At 40.7% G+C, this 12,310-nt stretch overlaps 2 protein-coding genes across 2 annotated transcripts; both read right to left on the bottom strand.

Moving 5' to 3' along the window:
• Positions 1 to 1,359: 1,359 nt before the first annotated feature.
• On the bottom strand, positions 1,360 to 11,701 carry LOC112561435 (ovochymase-1-like). The gene is made up of 12 exons (XM_025233940.1): positions 11,625 to 11,701; positions 10,751 to 10,899; positions 10,098 to 10,195; positions 9,616 to 9,793; positions 8,413 to 8,467; positions 4,819 to 4,875; positions 4,534 to 4,658; positions 3,685 to 3,773; positions 3,132 to 3,402; positions 2,820 to 2,968; positions 2,067 to 2,121; positions 1,360 to 1,736 (listed from the first exon to the last, which is right to left on the bottom strand). Exons 1-12 carry the CDS (start codon positions 11,659 to 11,661, stop codon positions 1,662 to 1,664), a joined length of 1,338 nt encoding a protein of 445 aa, XP_025089725.1. The 5' UTR covers positions 11,662 to 11,701; the 3' UTR covers positions 1,360 to 1,661.
• LOC112576083 (trypsin alpha-3-like) lies at positions 7,902 to 8,919 on the bottom strand. Its single transcript, XM_025258336.1, has 3 exons — positions 8,774 to 8,919; positions 8,413 to 8,467; positions 7,902 to 8,080 (listed from the first exon to the last, which is right to left on the bottom strand). The coding sequence occupies exons 1-3, from the start codon at positions 8,813 to 8,815 to the stop codon at positions 7,944 to 7,946; spliced, it is 234 nt and encodes a 77-aa protein (XP_025114121.1). The 5' UTR covers positions 8,816 to 8,919; the 3' UTR covers positions 7,902 to 7,943.
• Positions 11,702 to 12,310: the final 609 nt, after the last annotated feature.

Genomic DNA, 12,310 nt, shown 5'->3' with positions numbered 1-12,310 from the left:
TCTTTGAGGAATAATATCATTTCAGTGTTATGAGAATGCTCTAGTCACGGAGTTGTAAGCAGCCCAAAGACAAAGAAGTGGTGGCCCCATGTAGCCACAAATAAAACAAAGAAAAATATGAAGGAACAATTCATTGTTAATAGGGCAGAACACTCTCACGAATTAAAAAAAAAAATTTTTCAACATGCTGACTGGCTTAAAATTTTTCGAGTTGTGCAAGTCCATGGTTAGGCTGATTCAAGCTTGGGAAGTTAAATATGCATTGCTCTAATGGGAAACCAAGTAACTGGTGTTTACAATTCTGGTTAGGAACAATTTCGACTTACGGAAGGTCGACTGTATCTCAAGAAAAGGAGAACATGTAGATAAAAACGTGCTTCCTCTTAAAAAATATCCATGTTTACTGCAGAAACACATGGATTTTAAGTCCAGATAAAGGATACCATATCCGTGAGTACAACTAAGCCAAAGATTGCAAACAACCAAAAATAGGCGTGTGATGTTTACTGTTTGATGTAAGAGAGAGATGTAAACAGAGCTCCCATTGCCTTCTGACTGTAAGTGAAGTGAACTGTACTGACTGACCTTGTCTTTGTGTCTGCATGTGTGTCCTTACTTCAACAACAATAACTAACTCATGTTTCTCTGTATTGTTACTCCTTGTCTTATCATATGTACATTTGGCTGCCATTGTTTTTAATGTTGTATGGCAACATCATTGCACTGAACTTCAGTCTCTAACACACCGCCCAGTAAAGTTTTGAGTTTGGTCGGTACATTTCGCACAGATGTCCCTCTCACTAAAGAACTTTGATCCAGAGGACAATGGTACAAAGACGAACATTATGAAAGTTCGCAAGAAAATGAGACAGTTGCACCAACTGATTTTGTTGAAAACTGAAAACTAAAGCAGTTAAGACTGAAAACATTGTACACCCTTAAAGAAAAAAAAAATCTTGCATTTTTGTAAGTGAAGGAGGGAGGAAAGTTCAGTTGTTGAGCAGCAAAGGATTTTCAATGCACCTGACCGACCAGAAACTTTGATGTAGATACCCGGCTTACGTGGAACACCGCAGTCAGTCATACCCGTTACTGACGATACCTGCACTGCACGTGTTCCACTAACTTCTAAGGTGTATCTTAAAATTCATTTCCTCTTTAATAACCAATTAACCATCAGCTAACCACCAAACATTATATACGCTAGACTTAAGATAACCAGATATTGTTGGAGTTAAAAGTAATTGAAGATCCGCTGTACGCTGCATCAGACACTTGAGACAAAATCAACCCCAGAGAACACTGTCCGGGGCACACATAAACATTTCCATCAATTCTACAAAAGATGCTCAACACCTGTTTCTTGATAAACTTTTCTTTTATTGCCACGTCAGAAAACTAAAACTTCTATTATAAACCAATTGTAAAACAGAGAGCCATCTGTGTTTACTGCTTCATGTGTGTGAGTGTGAGTGTGAGTGTGAGTGTGAGTGTGAGTGTGAGTGTGAGTGTGAGTGTGAGTGTTTGCACGGGTTGCTCAGCGTGTGGAGCCCATGCTCAGTACAACACAAAGGATTTATACAATAAATTATAACAATGAGCTCATCGAAAGTTGCACGGAAAAGGCAGGTTGTTCAAGAGCAAAGTATCTTCGATCCACTTCATGTAGTAAGAAACGTTGGTGTAGATACCAGGCTTGCGTGGGAGGGCGCAGTCGTCGCCGTTACTGACGATACCTGCAAGGGAGAATGTCTGTTCGTGAGAAAATGTCTTGAAATATATTAGCTTTCCCAACCGACTATCATATAAAAATGATTAAATAAATATGAGAAAAGACAGAATGGCTAATTGTAAGATATGACGAACGAACGATTAAAAAAAGTTTTACCAGCAGAGAGGCAAAGAGGATCAGAGGTATTGAGTCTCTAACTACCATTTTTCCATACAGTAAATGATAATCTAAAGCTTTTCTTATTGGTAGTATTTAATAGTTGTGTTCAGGTAGTTAATCGTTTATTGTAAACTACAAACAATGATGATGATGATGACGATGATGATGAACTCACCAACAGCAAACCATTTATTGTTGGAATTTCGAATGAGTGGTGACCCACTGTCCCCCTGCAGCAGACAACAAAGATGCTCGCATAGATGTTTTGCAAAAAAAAAAAAAAAAAAGAAAAAAAAGCAATAAAAAGGAATATAAGGTACATTAAAAATCACGGTCATTTTTTAAATTTTCTCTTTCCTTACGCTACGGCGCATGCGTGCGATTGCTGGTAAAGGGAAGTAATCCATATTAGAACAATTCCTAAAGGTTCTAGTATTTTCTCCCTTATGGATTCATTTATTTACGCTCGATGCTAAACCCTGTGTGTGTGCGTGACTTATATACTGTCAAAGTAATTTAAATCAGTCAAAGGGACATTACTGTAAGACAATGCGATGGCGACGATGTACTGAATCTTGTTGAGCTTTCGTCAACCGGAAAACAGATTGTAAAGATCAAGTGATGTAAAACGTTTTGTCCTGGTAAATAATAGTATTACAGGTAAGTTGATTTAAGTAAAATCATCACAAGAACATTACGATACAATTAAACATTTAAGAATATTTCAGGAAAACTCTGCTTTGAAAATTTATCTGCTGACAATTTTCGCCACGGACACAGCAAGCTTTCTTGAAAAATTATTTCTCCCAATCTGTTTTCAAAGTTCATCTCACCTACGAACATCCCCAGAGCTATAGAACAGAAAAGAAATTGTAAGAGTGCGTGAGAGTTGAAAGGTCATTCTTTGCTGCCGCACGTGACGTCTTACCGAGCACGCGTCTCTTCCGCCCTCCTCGTAGCCTGCGCAGAAGGTGACTTCCGGCAGAAACTTGCTGCCCTGCCAGTCAGGGAGCGAGCACGTGTCGTCACTGACGATGGGGACGAGAACCTGATTGAGGACGTATTCAGTGCCGGTACCTGCACAGAGACAGGTGTGGTTAGGTTACTGAGTACACGCCTCCAGAACAATTAACTTGATATAATTATCATAACAAGAAATCCCTGGGTATTCCCTTTTAAATGTAAACCATGTCTAAATGTAGAGTTTAACAGTTTTTTGTCAAGTTTCAGAGCCACGTACCCAGGGTGAGGCCCCAGCCCGCCACGATGGCCGCCATGCCAGCAGCAAGCCTGAGCCTGACGAGGGAAGACAGATGGGTGCGACGATGGAAGTGAAGACAAGATCCTTGTCCAGCACCAGCAGGGCGATGTCGTTGGCGCCGGTGATGTTGTTGAAGTCTTTGTGCAAAATGAGTGTCTGCACTGTCAGCAGCTGCTCCTCCTTGTTGGCCTTGGTGAGGCTGAGCTTGGCGGCGTACACCTGCAGGTTCCTGGGATTCTGCGATTCTTCCCTGGCCGGGCAAGCGACCCATCATGGAAATAGAACGATATCTTTTTACTGCAAATGTCTACTAATACTAATGCTAATACTAATACTAGGTCTAATAATGAGTACAGTGGTTGTTAATCCTTGCTTCACATTTATTTAGTTGTGATATTTTCTGATTGGTCAGCTCAGCAAGGTGATCAGGAGACTACCTGCCACGTAGCCTGGACACTGAATGGGTCACGAGGGTCCGAACATGGACAGGTGTGAACCGAGTGACATCCAGACACACCCCAGGTAAACTCACGTGTCAAAGCAGTGGGCTGCAGTGAGGATCAGTCGTGAGCTGATGATGGAGCCCCCGCACAGGTAGAATCCCCGGTCAGCTATCACTACCTGCAAGTCACAGGTGAGATGCATGTACAGGGACATGGTTCCACCCACGCCTTGGGGCGGGGAAAGGGAGGGAGGAGGCAGTCAGTGCAAACAAACTGGTTACCAGCTGGTGATTTATACGGGGTGTCTCCTTCCTTTTGATAGTGTGTGCGTATGTGCATGCAGTTGTGTGTGCGTGTGTGTGTGTGTGTTAGTTGCTTGAATTAATGACTTAAGACCCCATGTTTAAGCTTTCCTAAACATTAAATCCATGGGTCTTTGTGTAAATGTCTTTCTTAGCTTGCGTGTGTTAGTGTGTTTGTGACAGTTAAGCTTTCCAAACAAACGAACAAGCAAACAAATAAATAAATAAATAAATAAACAAACAAACATACATGCAGTATGCTTTTGGTTTGTTTTGTTTTATGATGCATAAAGCAGTTGTTGATTTGTTTCATTAAAAAGTCATCTTAACAAATTAGGGCGGACAGACAGACAGACAGACAGACAGACAGACAGACAGACAGACAGACAGACAGACAGACAGACAGACAGACAGACAAACAGACATTGTAGCAAGTTTATCAGTTTGACTTGTGATGTTGGCAGCTACATTGTCACTGGTCTGGGTAGACATAAACTGTTGTCATAGTTGAGAAAACACTTATTGCACATTATTAACTACGTATACAACAAACAATTATTCTACAGTATATATGTGTACTATTTATCTTACACACACACACACGTACACGCACATTCACTCAAAGCAGTTTCCTACCATCCAGGGCATCGTACCCAGGGTGGACTGTTCACCTCCTACGATTCGATGGGATCGCTGTAGTACTTGAGGCGAGCCGCATGGCACGGACACTTGGCCAACACAACTGAACAGCAAACTGTTGACTGTCACAGACAATACACAGGGTGTGACACAGGGTGTGACACAAGGCGTGACAACAGACAGACAGACAGACACGGACGGACAGACAGACATCAGCAGAAGCAAAAATACAAACCCCAAATGTACGGGTACTAAAGTACATATGCACATTCTCATACATACCCAGCGGAAGGAAGCATGGCAGAAGCAGAAGACAGCGGAGCATGACAGTCTGTATCTCTCAACAGGCAGGTGAGCAGACAGGTAAGCAGCTGTTGTTAGAACTACTTGTACGCTGTGGACAAGCCAGTCCCCCGATGGTTCTCCACAAATGTGTTTGACCTGATCTTACACTACTCACTGCAGTGTCTCTCTTTGTTTAGCTTATCGCCTCGATAAAAAAAAAAATCCACCAAACATTCCTTCCCCCTTCTACACACACATAAACACTACCTCCAATAAATCACAGACCAGCTGCTCCGACTTTTGTCTCATTGATCTTCGCCAAGGTGCTACAGGTGTTTGTAGAGGATTTCAGTATGAGGAGTGAACTCTCATCCTCTTGTTGTGTCCACCTCCATCCCTTGCCAGGTTTTACAGAGTGAAGTGATGAAGCTCGTGATTGCCATGCAAACATTGCTTTCTGTTTTACTTTTTGTTAGAAATTCATTTACAACTGACAGCTTAATCCATGCGGCTTGTGTGAGATTTCGGTATATTGCAAAATAGTCGAAAAATCACCAATCATCCATCATCATCCATCATCATCATCATCATTTCTCAAAAGCGGATTTTCCATTCAATTTTTGACTGAGTCAGCTAAAACATTTATCGCAAATGTCCGGCGTTGTAAATGTCTTTACTAACATCAATCATGTAGCTCCACCATGTAAAACTACAACAGAAGGAGGGAGGTGGACAGGTGGTCAGCCAGGGTCTGTGTGTCTAAACAAGGACAGGACACGTGGAACTACAGGTGGTCAGCAGTAACCTGGTCGCGCGGAACCTCAGCGTTTGTGTTGCAAACTGCCAGGGATGTACCCGTGGGTGTCTCACAGGTAGTGGGTATAACGAGACTGTTGGAAGCATTCCACTGTCTGAGCTTCAGAAAGGAACTAGCCGTTGTTGTTTCTTTTTGTCCACATATCTCCTGTTCGCTACTTAATTTACAACTTGTGGAAGGTACTCTGCCCTCTACACCCCGAACCTCCAGGGTATCCAACTGCGGTTGTGAGGACAAACTGAGGGACAAGGAAGTGTCTGGGCGTCGGAAAGCGAATCACCTTCAGTAGACGACAGAGGTGTGTGTCACACTAAACAACATTAATATATCACCTGTCCAGGTGCACGGCAACATTTTCTTCACCCCGGATTTAGTCTCGTGCTTTGTATTAGAAAACTGGAAACACATTTCAGAAAATCAACAGCTCTGTAAACAAGCTGTGACGAGCGAACTAAATGCAGGAAAACAACTATGGCTGCACAGAAAGTAAACCTGGGTCTGAAGACACAACAAACATCCGTATGAATGGACTTTGGTCAGTGATGCTATGTAAACCGAGCGTTCATTACGGGTTAAATAAACATCACAATAAACAGAGCTGGGGACATTCCCGACAAAACAATAAAGGAAGACCCAACAAAATTATTTAGGACTTTGATACATAACTTTTGGTTACAACACAAATATATTTAAAGGTTGAACAGCCAGAAGTGAAAGTAGCGAAAAAGAAAAGATAACTCAAAGCTAGTTTGTGTGAGAAGCAAACTGAAGCTGAAGTAGATACGAGTTCACGTGTATCCTCACGAGCTTAGCATACAGAGAGCCGTGGGACTTAAGAAAATACAAAAAATTGAAAGCGAGAAAGGAAGTAAATAAAAACAAAGAAAAGTAACGAGACTGTGTTTACAGTGACACTGAATGATAAAGAAACTCATCTGGTAAGGACACTGAAAAACATATCGAAGAGAACATCGCCCAGCGTGGAAGGGAAGATAGACGGTAGACTTTGTGAATAGAGAGAGAGAAATATACTCGGGTGGTTATCCAAACTGTCAGATACAATTTTACACCTACATAGTACAAAGTCCGGTCTCTGAAGCTACGGGCACGTTCACAAACACACGCACACAGGAAAACATGAACATTTAACTCGTACACACATAAACAATTAGAAGATATGCATAGCCACACCTACCCACCCCTGTGTCTACTAAGGACTGTGTATGATGTTATTTAAAGTGCGAGCTGTATAAATGAGGATACAGATAAAAAATAAATGTTATTTAAAGTGCGAGCTGTGTGCTGGACTCCACGCCGCCATGTTTCACTCGCTTTGGCAGCCTGAGGTACAGCGAGTAAACTGAAGTGATCATCACCCTCTTGTAGTTTCGTATGATAATATTCCTTCGTATTCTCAAGATTACTCAATATCTTCCCAGTATTCTCCTGATGTCACTGACCTTATTCTCTGGAGTCGTTACCCTTACATCTACAGTTATCTCCCTTTACTGTCGAGTTTATCGCCTTGTTCTTGGCCGACTCTAACAACATTCTCCTAAATTAGTGAAGCCATTTGTTCTTCGCATGAATCAAAGTGACAATAGTTACACTACACTAGCAGAATCTACTGATTAATTAACTGAATGATTGTTTGATTGATTCATTGACAGATTTCGTAAGTTTATTACAATTAGAAACGATAACATTTAAATTTAGTCACTCAAGTAATAGGAAAGTGATTACATTTTTAATTTTGTATTTTTGTTGTTCGTATTTCTAAATATACCATGGGGAAATAGAGAGTAAAGAAATATCTTTCCGTTGCGAACTGTTGTGTCTGTAAGTTATGAAAATTTGTGAAGTACTACATACGGAATAATTTTGATGTTACTTTGACTGAGCAGACTTTAGAACAGTTACAACATCATTGAAATCAGGGCCGTGCTTAGGGGCAGGCGGACGAGGCATCTGCCTAGGGCCCTCGCTTTTGAGGGTAACTAGGCATATGAAGTAGTCAGCCGTAGGCATCCCTTTGCAAGACCCTGATTGAAATCAAGACGACAATAAAATAATCACGGTATAAATATCACAGTGAGCATGCAACACTAATACTCAATTGTAGAACGATGCAATTACAAGAACAACGGCTAGACTTGTCATTAATCTGGACGAGGATGGTGACAGTCTCAAACGTTTCCAGGATTTACAGGTAGTTTATAAGGCTTACTTTCAAATATACAGGACCGACTAAATACAATGGAAGCCAGTAAAAGAAAATCGAAATCACATTTCAGGCAATATACATTCAACTGCTCATCGTGCCGGGTGCCTCAGGTGCCCAGGAGTTTATTTTAGAGTTGATCCATGACTTCAGCTTTGTGACATCTGCATACACCCCGGGTAATTGTGGCCGTCCGCATCCCCATCCGAAGCTTGTGATACCTGCACATAGTTGTAAAAACCAGATTACATATGCAGGACCTACATGAGGGCTGTACACAGGGCAGATCCACTGACTCCAATCTTTCATGGATCGCTCCAGCAAATCTTTGTCACCGGGAGCTGGCCTGCTTTAGCTAATTATGACAATATAAATTAACAGTATAGCTTAATATTTACAATTATGTAAGTCGCATACTTATAATGGAGGTAAACTTCTCTTGCTAAAAATACATGTTTATGACATAAAAAGGGAACATGTTCTCTCTTTTCTTATTTATTTTAATAGGTGTAAAATAGTCGAACCATGTAGGAGGTCAAGAAAGGGTTCATACCTATCAACTGCAGCTCTCCGTGTCTCTCAGCCACGAGTGGGCCGCCACTGTCACCCTGTCAACAATACCGGAAGGTTTTCAGTAGTCAGAAGAACATTACCACTTCCTTTCCAACCTTACTAACACATTGTCGAAAGTAAGTGTAACATTAGCATGAGTTGTTGTAATATTGGCCTAACACTAATATTAGCTGACATTGCACTACTATTAGCTGCATAGTAAAGACAGTCACAGAGCATGAGGATGTTCAGAAGAGCTCGAACACACACATACGTTTGTTAAGAGTGGAAAAGCAACTAAAACAATTTTATATTTCTAGTTATTCAAACTACTTTTTTAAATTGTGCACATAGCTGCTCACCTGACAGGAGTCATCGCCTCTGACAGTGTTGGCGGCACACATCTCTGTGTCGTGGAAGAAGTAGCTCCCATATATTTCCGAACAATTCTCTGTCTCGCAGCACGTACACTATGCCCATCTTTAGATACGGGGAATTGCTATTTGCAGTACCTGAGAAGACAAAATAATTCAGTTAATACAAACATGTAAATTCATGAAAATCTGGTGTCTAGAGAAAGGATCAACTTAAACAGGTCCATCTTATGTTTTGTGTCGTATTATTTTTGTCCATTTAAACATGCTTAAGTTTTTCTACAACAAATGTCAACAAAAGTAAAAGGAACAATTAACAGAGAAGTAACACAAAAAAATCCACCCAAATAATGAATAGAATTTATATCTTAAATGTTGTTGGTATAGCTCGTGCTATTTGCATTTACAAAAAAAAAAAGTTTTATTTAGACGGATTCATAAATAGTTTATCTCTTTGCTGTGTAAACTAGAACGCATGGTTGTTCTCATTTTATTAATAGTTAATTTTTATTTTAATTTACTTAGTTGAATAATCGCATGACTATATAATTCCTATTAAGTTATGTATACATTATCAACGAATGAATCGAAACATTTAAAACTAACGCTAACAAAAATTAACAAAAAACGATTCAATGAAGTAAAAAAACACATTCAAACAATTAAAAGCGAATCAAGACATCAATAACAAAAACAGAACAAAACTAGAAGGTTGCAGAAGGCTAGGGGCTGTACCTTTTGTCTCACTCGTCTTGCCCCAGCCCAGTACCACTGCTCGCTCATCCACCCTGGCCACCCGCCTGGAGATGCACACGGCGCCCACCCGGTCACTGGGGGAAGCCCGTCTGTCGCAGGGGGAAGAGGGCGATGTCATTGTGTTTGGTCTTTGTATCGTAGTCCTCGTGAACAAACGGCCTCAGGTGCTGGGGATTAAACTCGAATGGCTGACTCGGCCCTCGAGTGTTGTAAATCCCACATCTTATAGTGTAGACGGCGTCTAGGCCGGTCCTGTGGGACAGACGAGGAGCAAAGAATTCTATACTGTATAGGAAATCATCTGACAAAAGTCATGTAAAAAAAAAAAAAACAACCTTTTTTAAAAAAAAAAATAGTATCGTTAACCATCACAGCAGTATTTTTGAGACAAGACTGTTCCCCACATCGAAACATCTTCAAATCAACGACAGTAAGTAATTAATGTAATACTGTAATCACCAATCAATCAATGAAAAAAATCTTAACAGAATTAGAGACAGACAGACAGACAGACAGACAGACAGGAGTGCTTGTATGCCATGGATGCTGTTCTTACTCCAAGCAGTGGCCGGCGGTGAGGAACCAGTAGTGTCCTGTGCTGTTGGTGATGAGCGCCCCTCCACACACCTGCATGTTGCCATGGTACAGGAGGCACTGAGGACAGAACAAAGCACACCTTCCATTATCTACCTGCTGCTCTCATGTTCTCTCTTTGCTATGGTCATTCTTCTGAGACAGAATTGAGGACGATTGTATTATCAGTGGGCACATGGACCGAATTTTTATAGAGAGAAAAATCTAAGCTTCAGACGAAAGCTTTATTTATTGGGAAAAAAGGTTTTGTGATTATTTATCAGGGTATATGTGCAGTAAAATCTGTACATGGAAAGTATTTATTAAAATTATTATACTTAATTAAGGAATAATTCGTACGTGCAACTTGCATGTTAGAACGTTTTAATATCAGGTTGAGAAATGTTACAATGTTTATCAAACTTCTATGCGTTTTTATTTGAAGGATTTGCAAACATTAGCATTACGTGTTATTACCTATGGCACACACACACACACATATATATACACATAAAATCACATCCATCTTTTGACCACTTCATAGTCTACTATGATTATATATTTACCTTGTTTGACCACATACAGTTACTACTGACAGTATGTAACCGTGTGATAGCCATGTGACAGTTCACTTACTATATACGGGTACACATATGGCGGTGCAGGCTCTCCGTTGACGATGTAAGTGCTGATCATGGGCTCAGTGTAGGGCGGATTTCTGTGCCCACATCCTGGACCATCGATCTTCACCTCAGTGAGGCTGTCGTCAGCGACGACTGCAACAACTGACAAATAGGAGGTTAAAATAGTCAAACCTTAGAACAATAGAGTTGCTTTTGCATCAAATACTTCTTCTGTTGATTCTTTACAGGAAGAAGACAGTGCAGGGTTTCTCTACAGGGTACCTCACAGGTCATGACATTATCAGCTTTCTTCACGCACGGTCACCGGAAGTAGACAGTTGTGGTGTACAAAACAATGTGTCAGTATAGGTTTTTCCCATACTAAGACTAATGAGTGAGAAAACTAATCATTGTGTTATGTCAAGTGAAGATTTTGTTGATTAATAGAAACCCGGCTATTTGTAAGGCAATTCTACTTTATTGGTACAGGAAATGTACAGGTGACTACATTTATGTCCCACTAGATGTTTATCTTGATAAGCGGGCAAAACAGTTTTAAATAATATTAAAGTTCAAAAGCGATAGCATTATTATTCTAGAACAAACTTTTAGAAATGTAGTTACTATCTTGTATCTCAGCAAGCTCAACAGCTTTAATCTCTTATCTTTCCCAGTGTTTTTCTCCAAGCGAGGCAGATCTCATGGGTGGATGCACGAACGGACTAACGCCAATATGTTTTAGAGTGATACAGAAAACCATCAGAAAGGAAAAACAATATATTAGGGAAACAAGCGCTGAATGTGATAAAAAATAATGCTAAGAATACACAAAATGAATTTCCAGGTATCCATCGTTCGGCAATTCAGAATGTGTATGATTCTCTTACCGACCAAGGACAGCAACAGTGCTGGCAGGGGATTCATTCCTCCGTTGTGGACACCAAGAGAACACCTGGCTCTGGCTCTGCGTCTTTTATAGGAAACTGGACTCACACCTGGTCAGTACCACCCCAAACATTGGAACAACATGAAAATTTGATCTCAATGGGTTATTAGAGTTCAATCTTTGATACGTTTTGTATTTATTGACATGGGTATAGAAGTGGAGAGAAAGGCTTGTTTGAGTGCTGGTACTTTTATTCTGTAAAATGGGGGACGATGTTTGCTTTCTGCGACTGGGGGTCCCGCAGCACTCAATAACCTCTGGGCACACAGCCTGTTGTACAAATAAGACGACTGACCACCGGTCTTGCACATTTGTAGGTAGTTTGTTTCTACAAATAGTTCCTTGTGCTCTAATTGTGTGTGTGTGTGTGTGAAGGAGACATAGTCTAAATCGTTCGTTCAGTATTGTGAGTTGAAGTGTGGAGAGTAAAAGTAGTTTGAGGACATCAAAAGAGCATCAAAGAAAGAATTAATAGTGAGACTAGGGTTTTGGTTGTTAATTCAAAGTTTGGTCCATTCAGTGGCGAACACGAGCACACGCAGTAACACGCGTGCACAGAATACAGAGAGGCTCGACCACAGATGTAAAAGTAACACACCACATCGTATGTACACACACATGGCAACG

Source organism: Pomacea canaliculata, linkage group LG1 (assembly GCF_003073045.1).
Source record: "Pomacea canaliculata isolate SZHN2017 linkage group LG1, ASM307304v1, whole genome shotgun sequence".
NCBI classification, from domain to species: Eukaryota; Metazoa; Mollusca; class Gastropoda; order Architaenioglossa; family Ampullariidae; genus Pomacea; species Pomacea canaliculata.
This window is presented reverse-complemented; position numbering and strand designations above follow the sequence as displayed.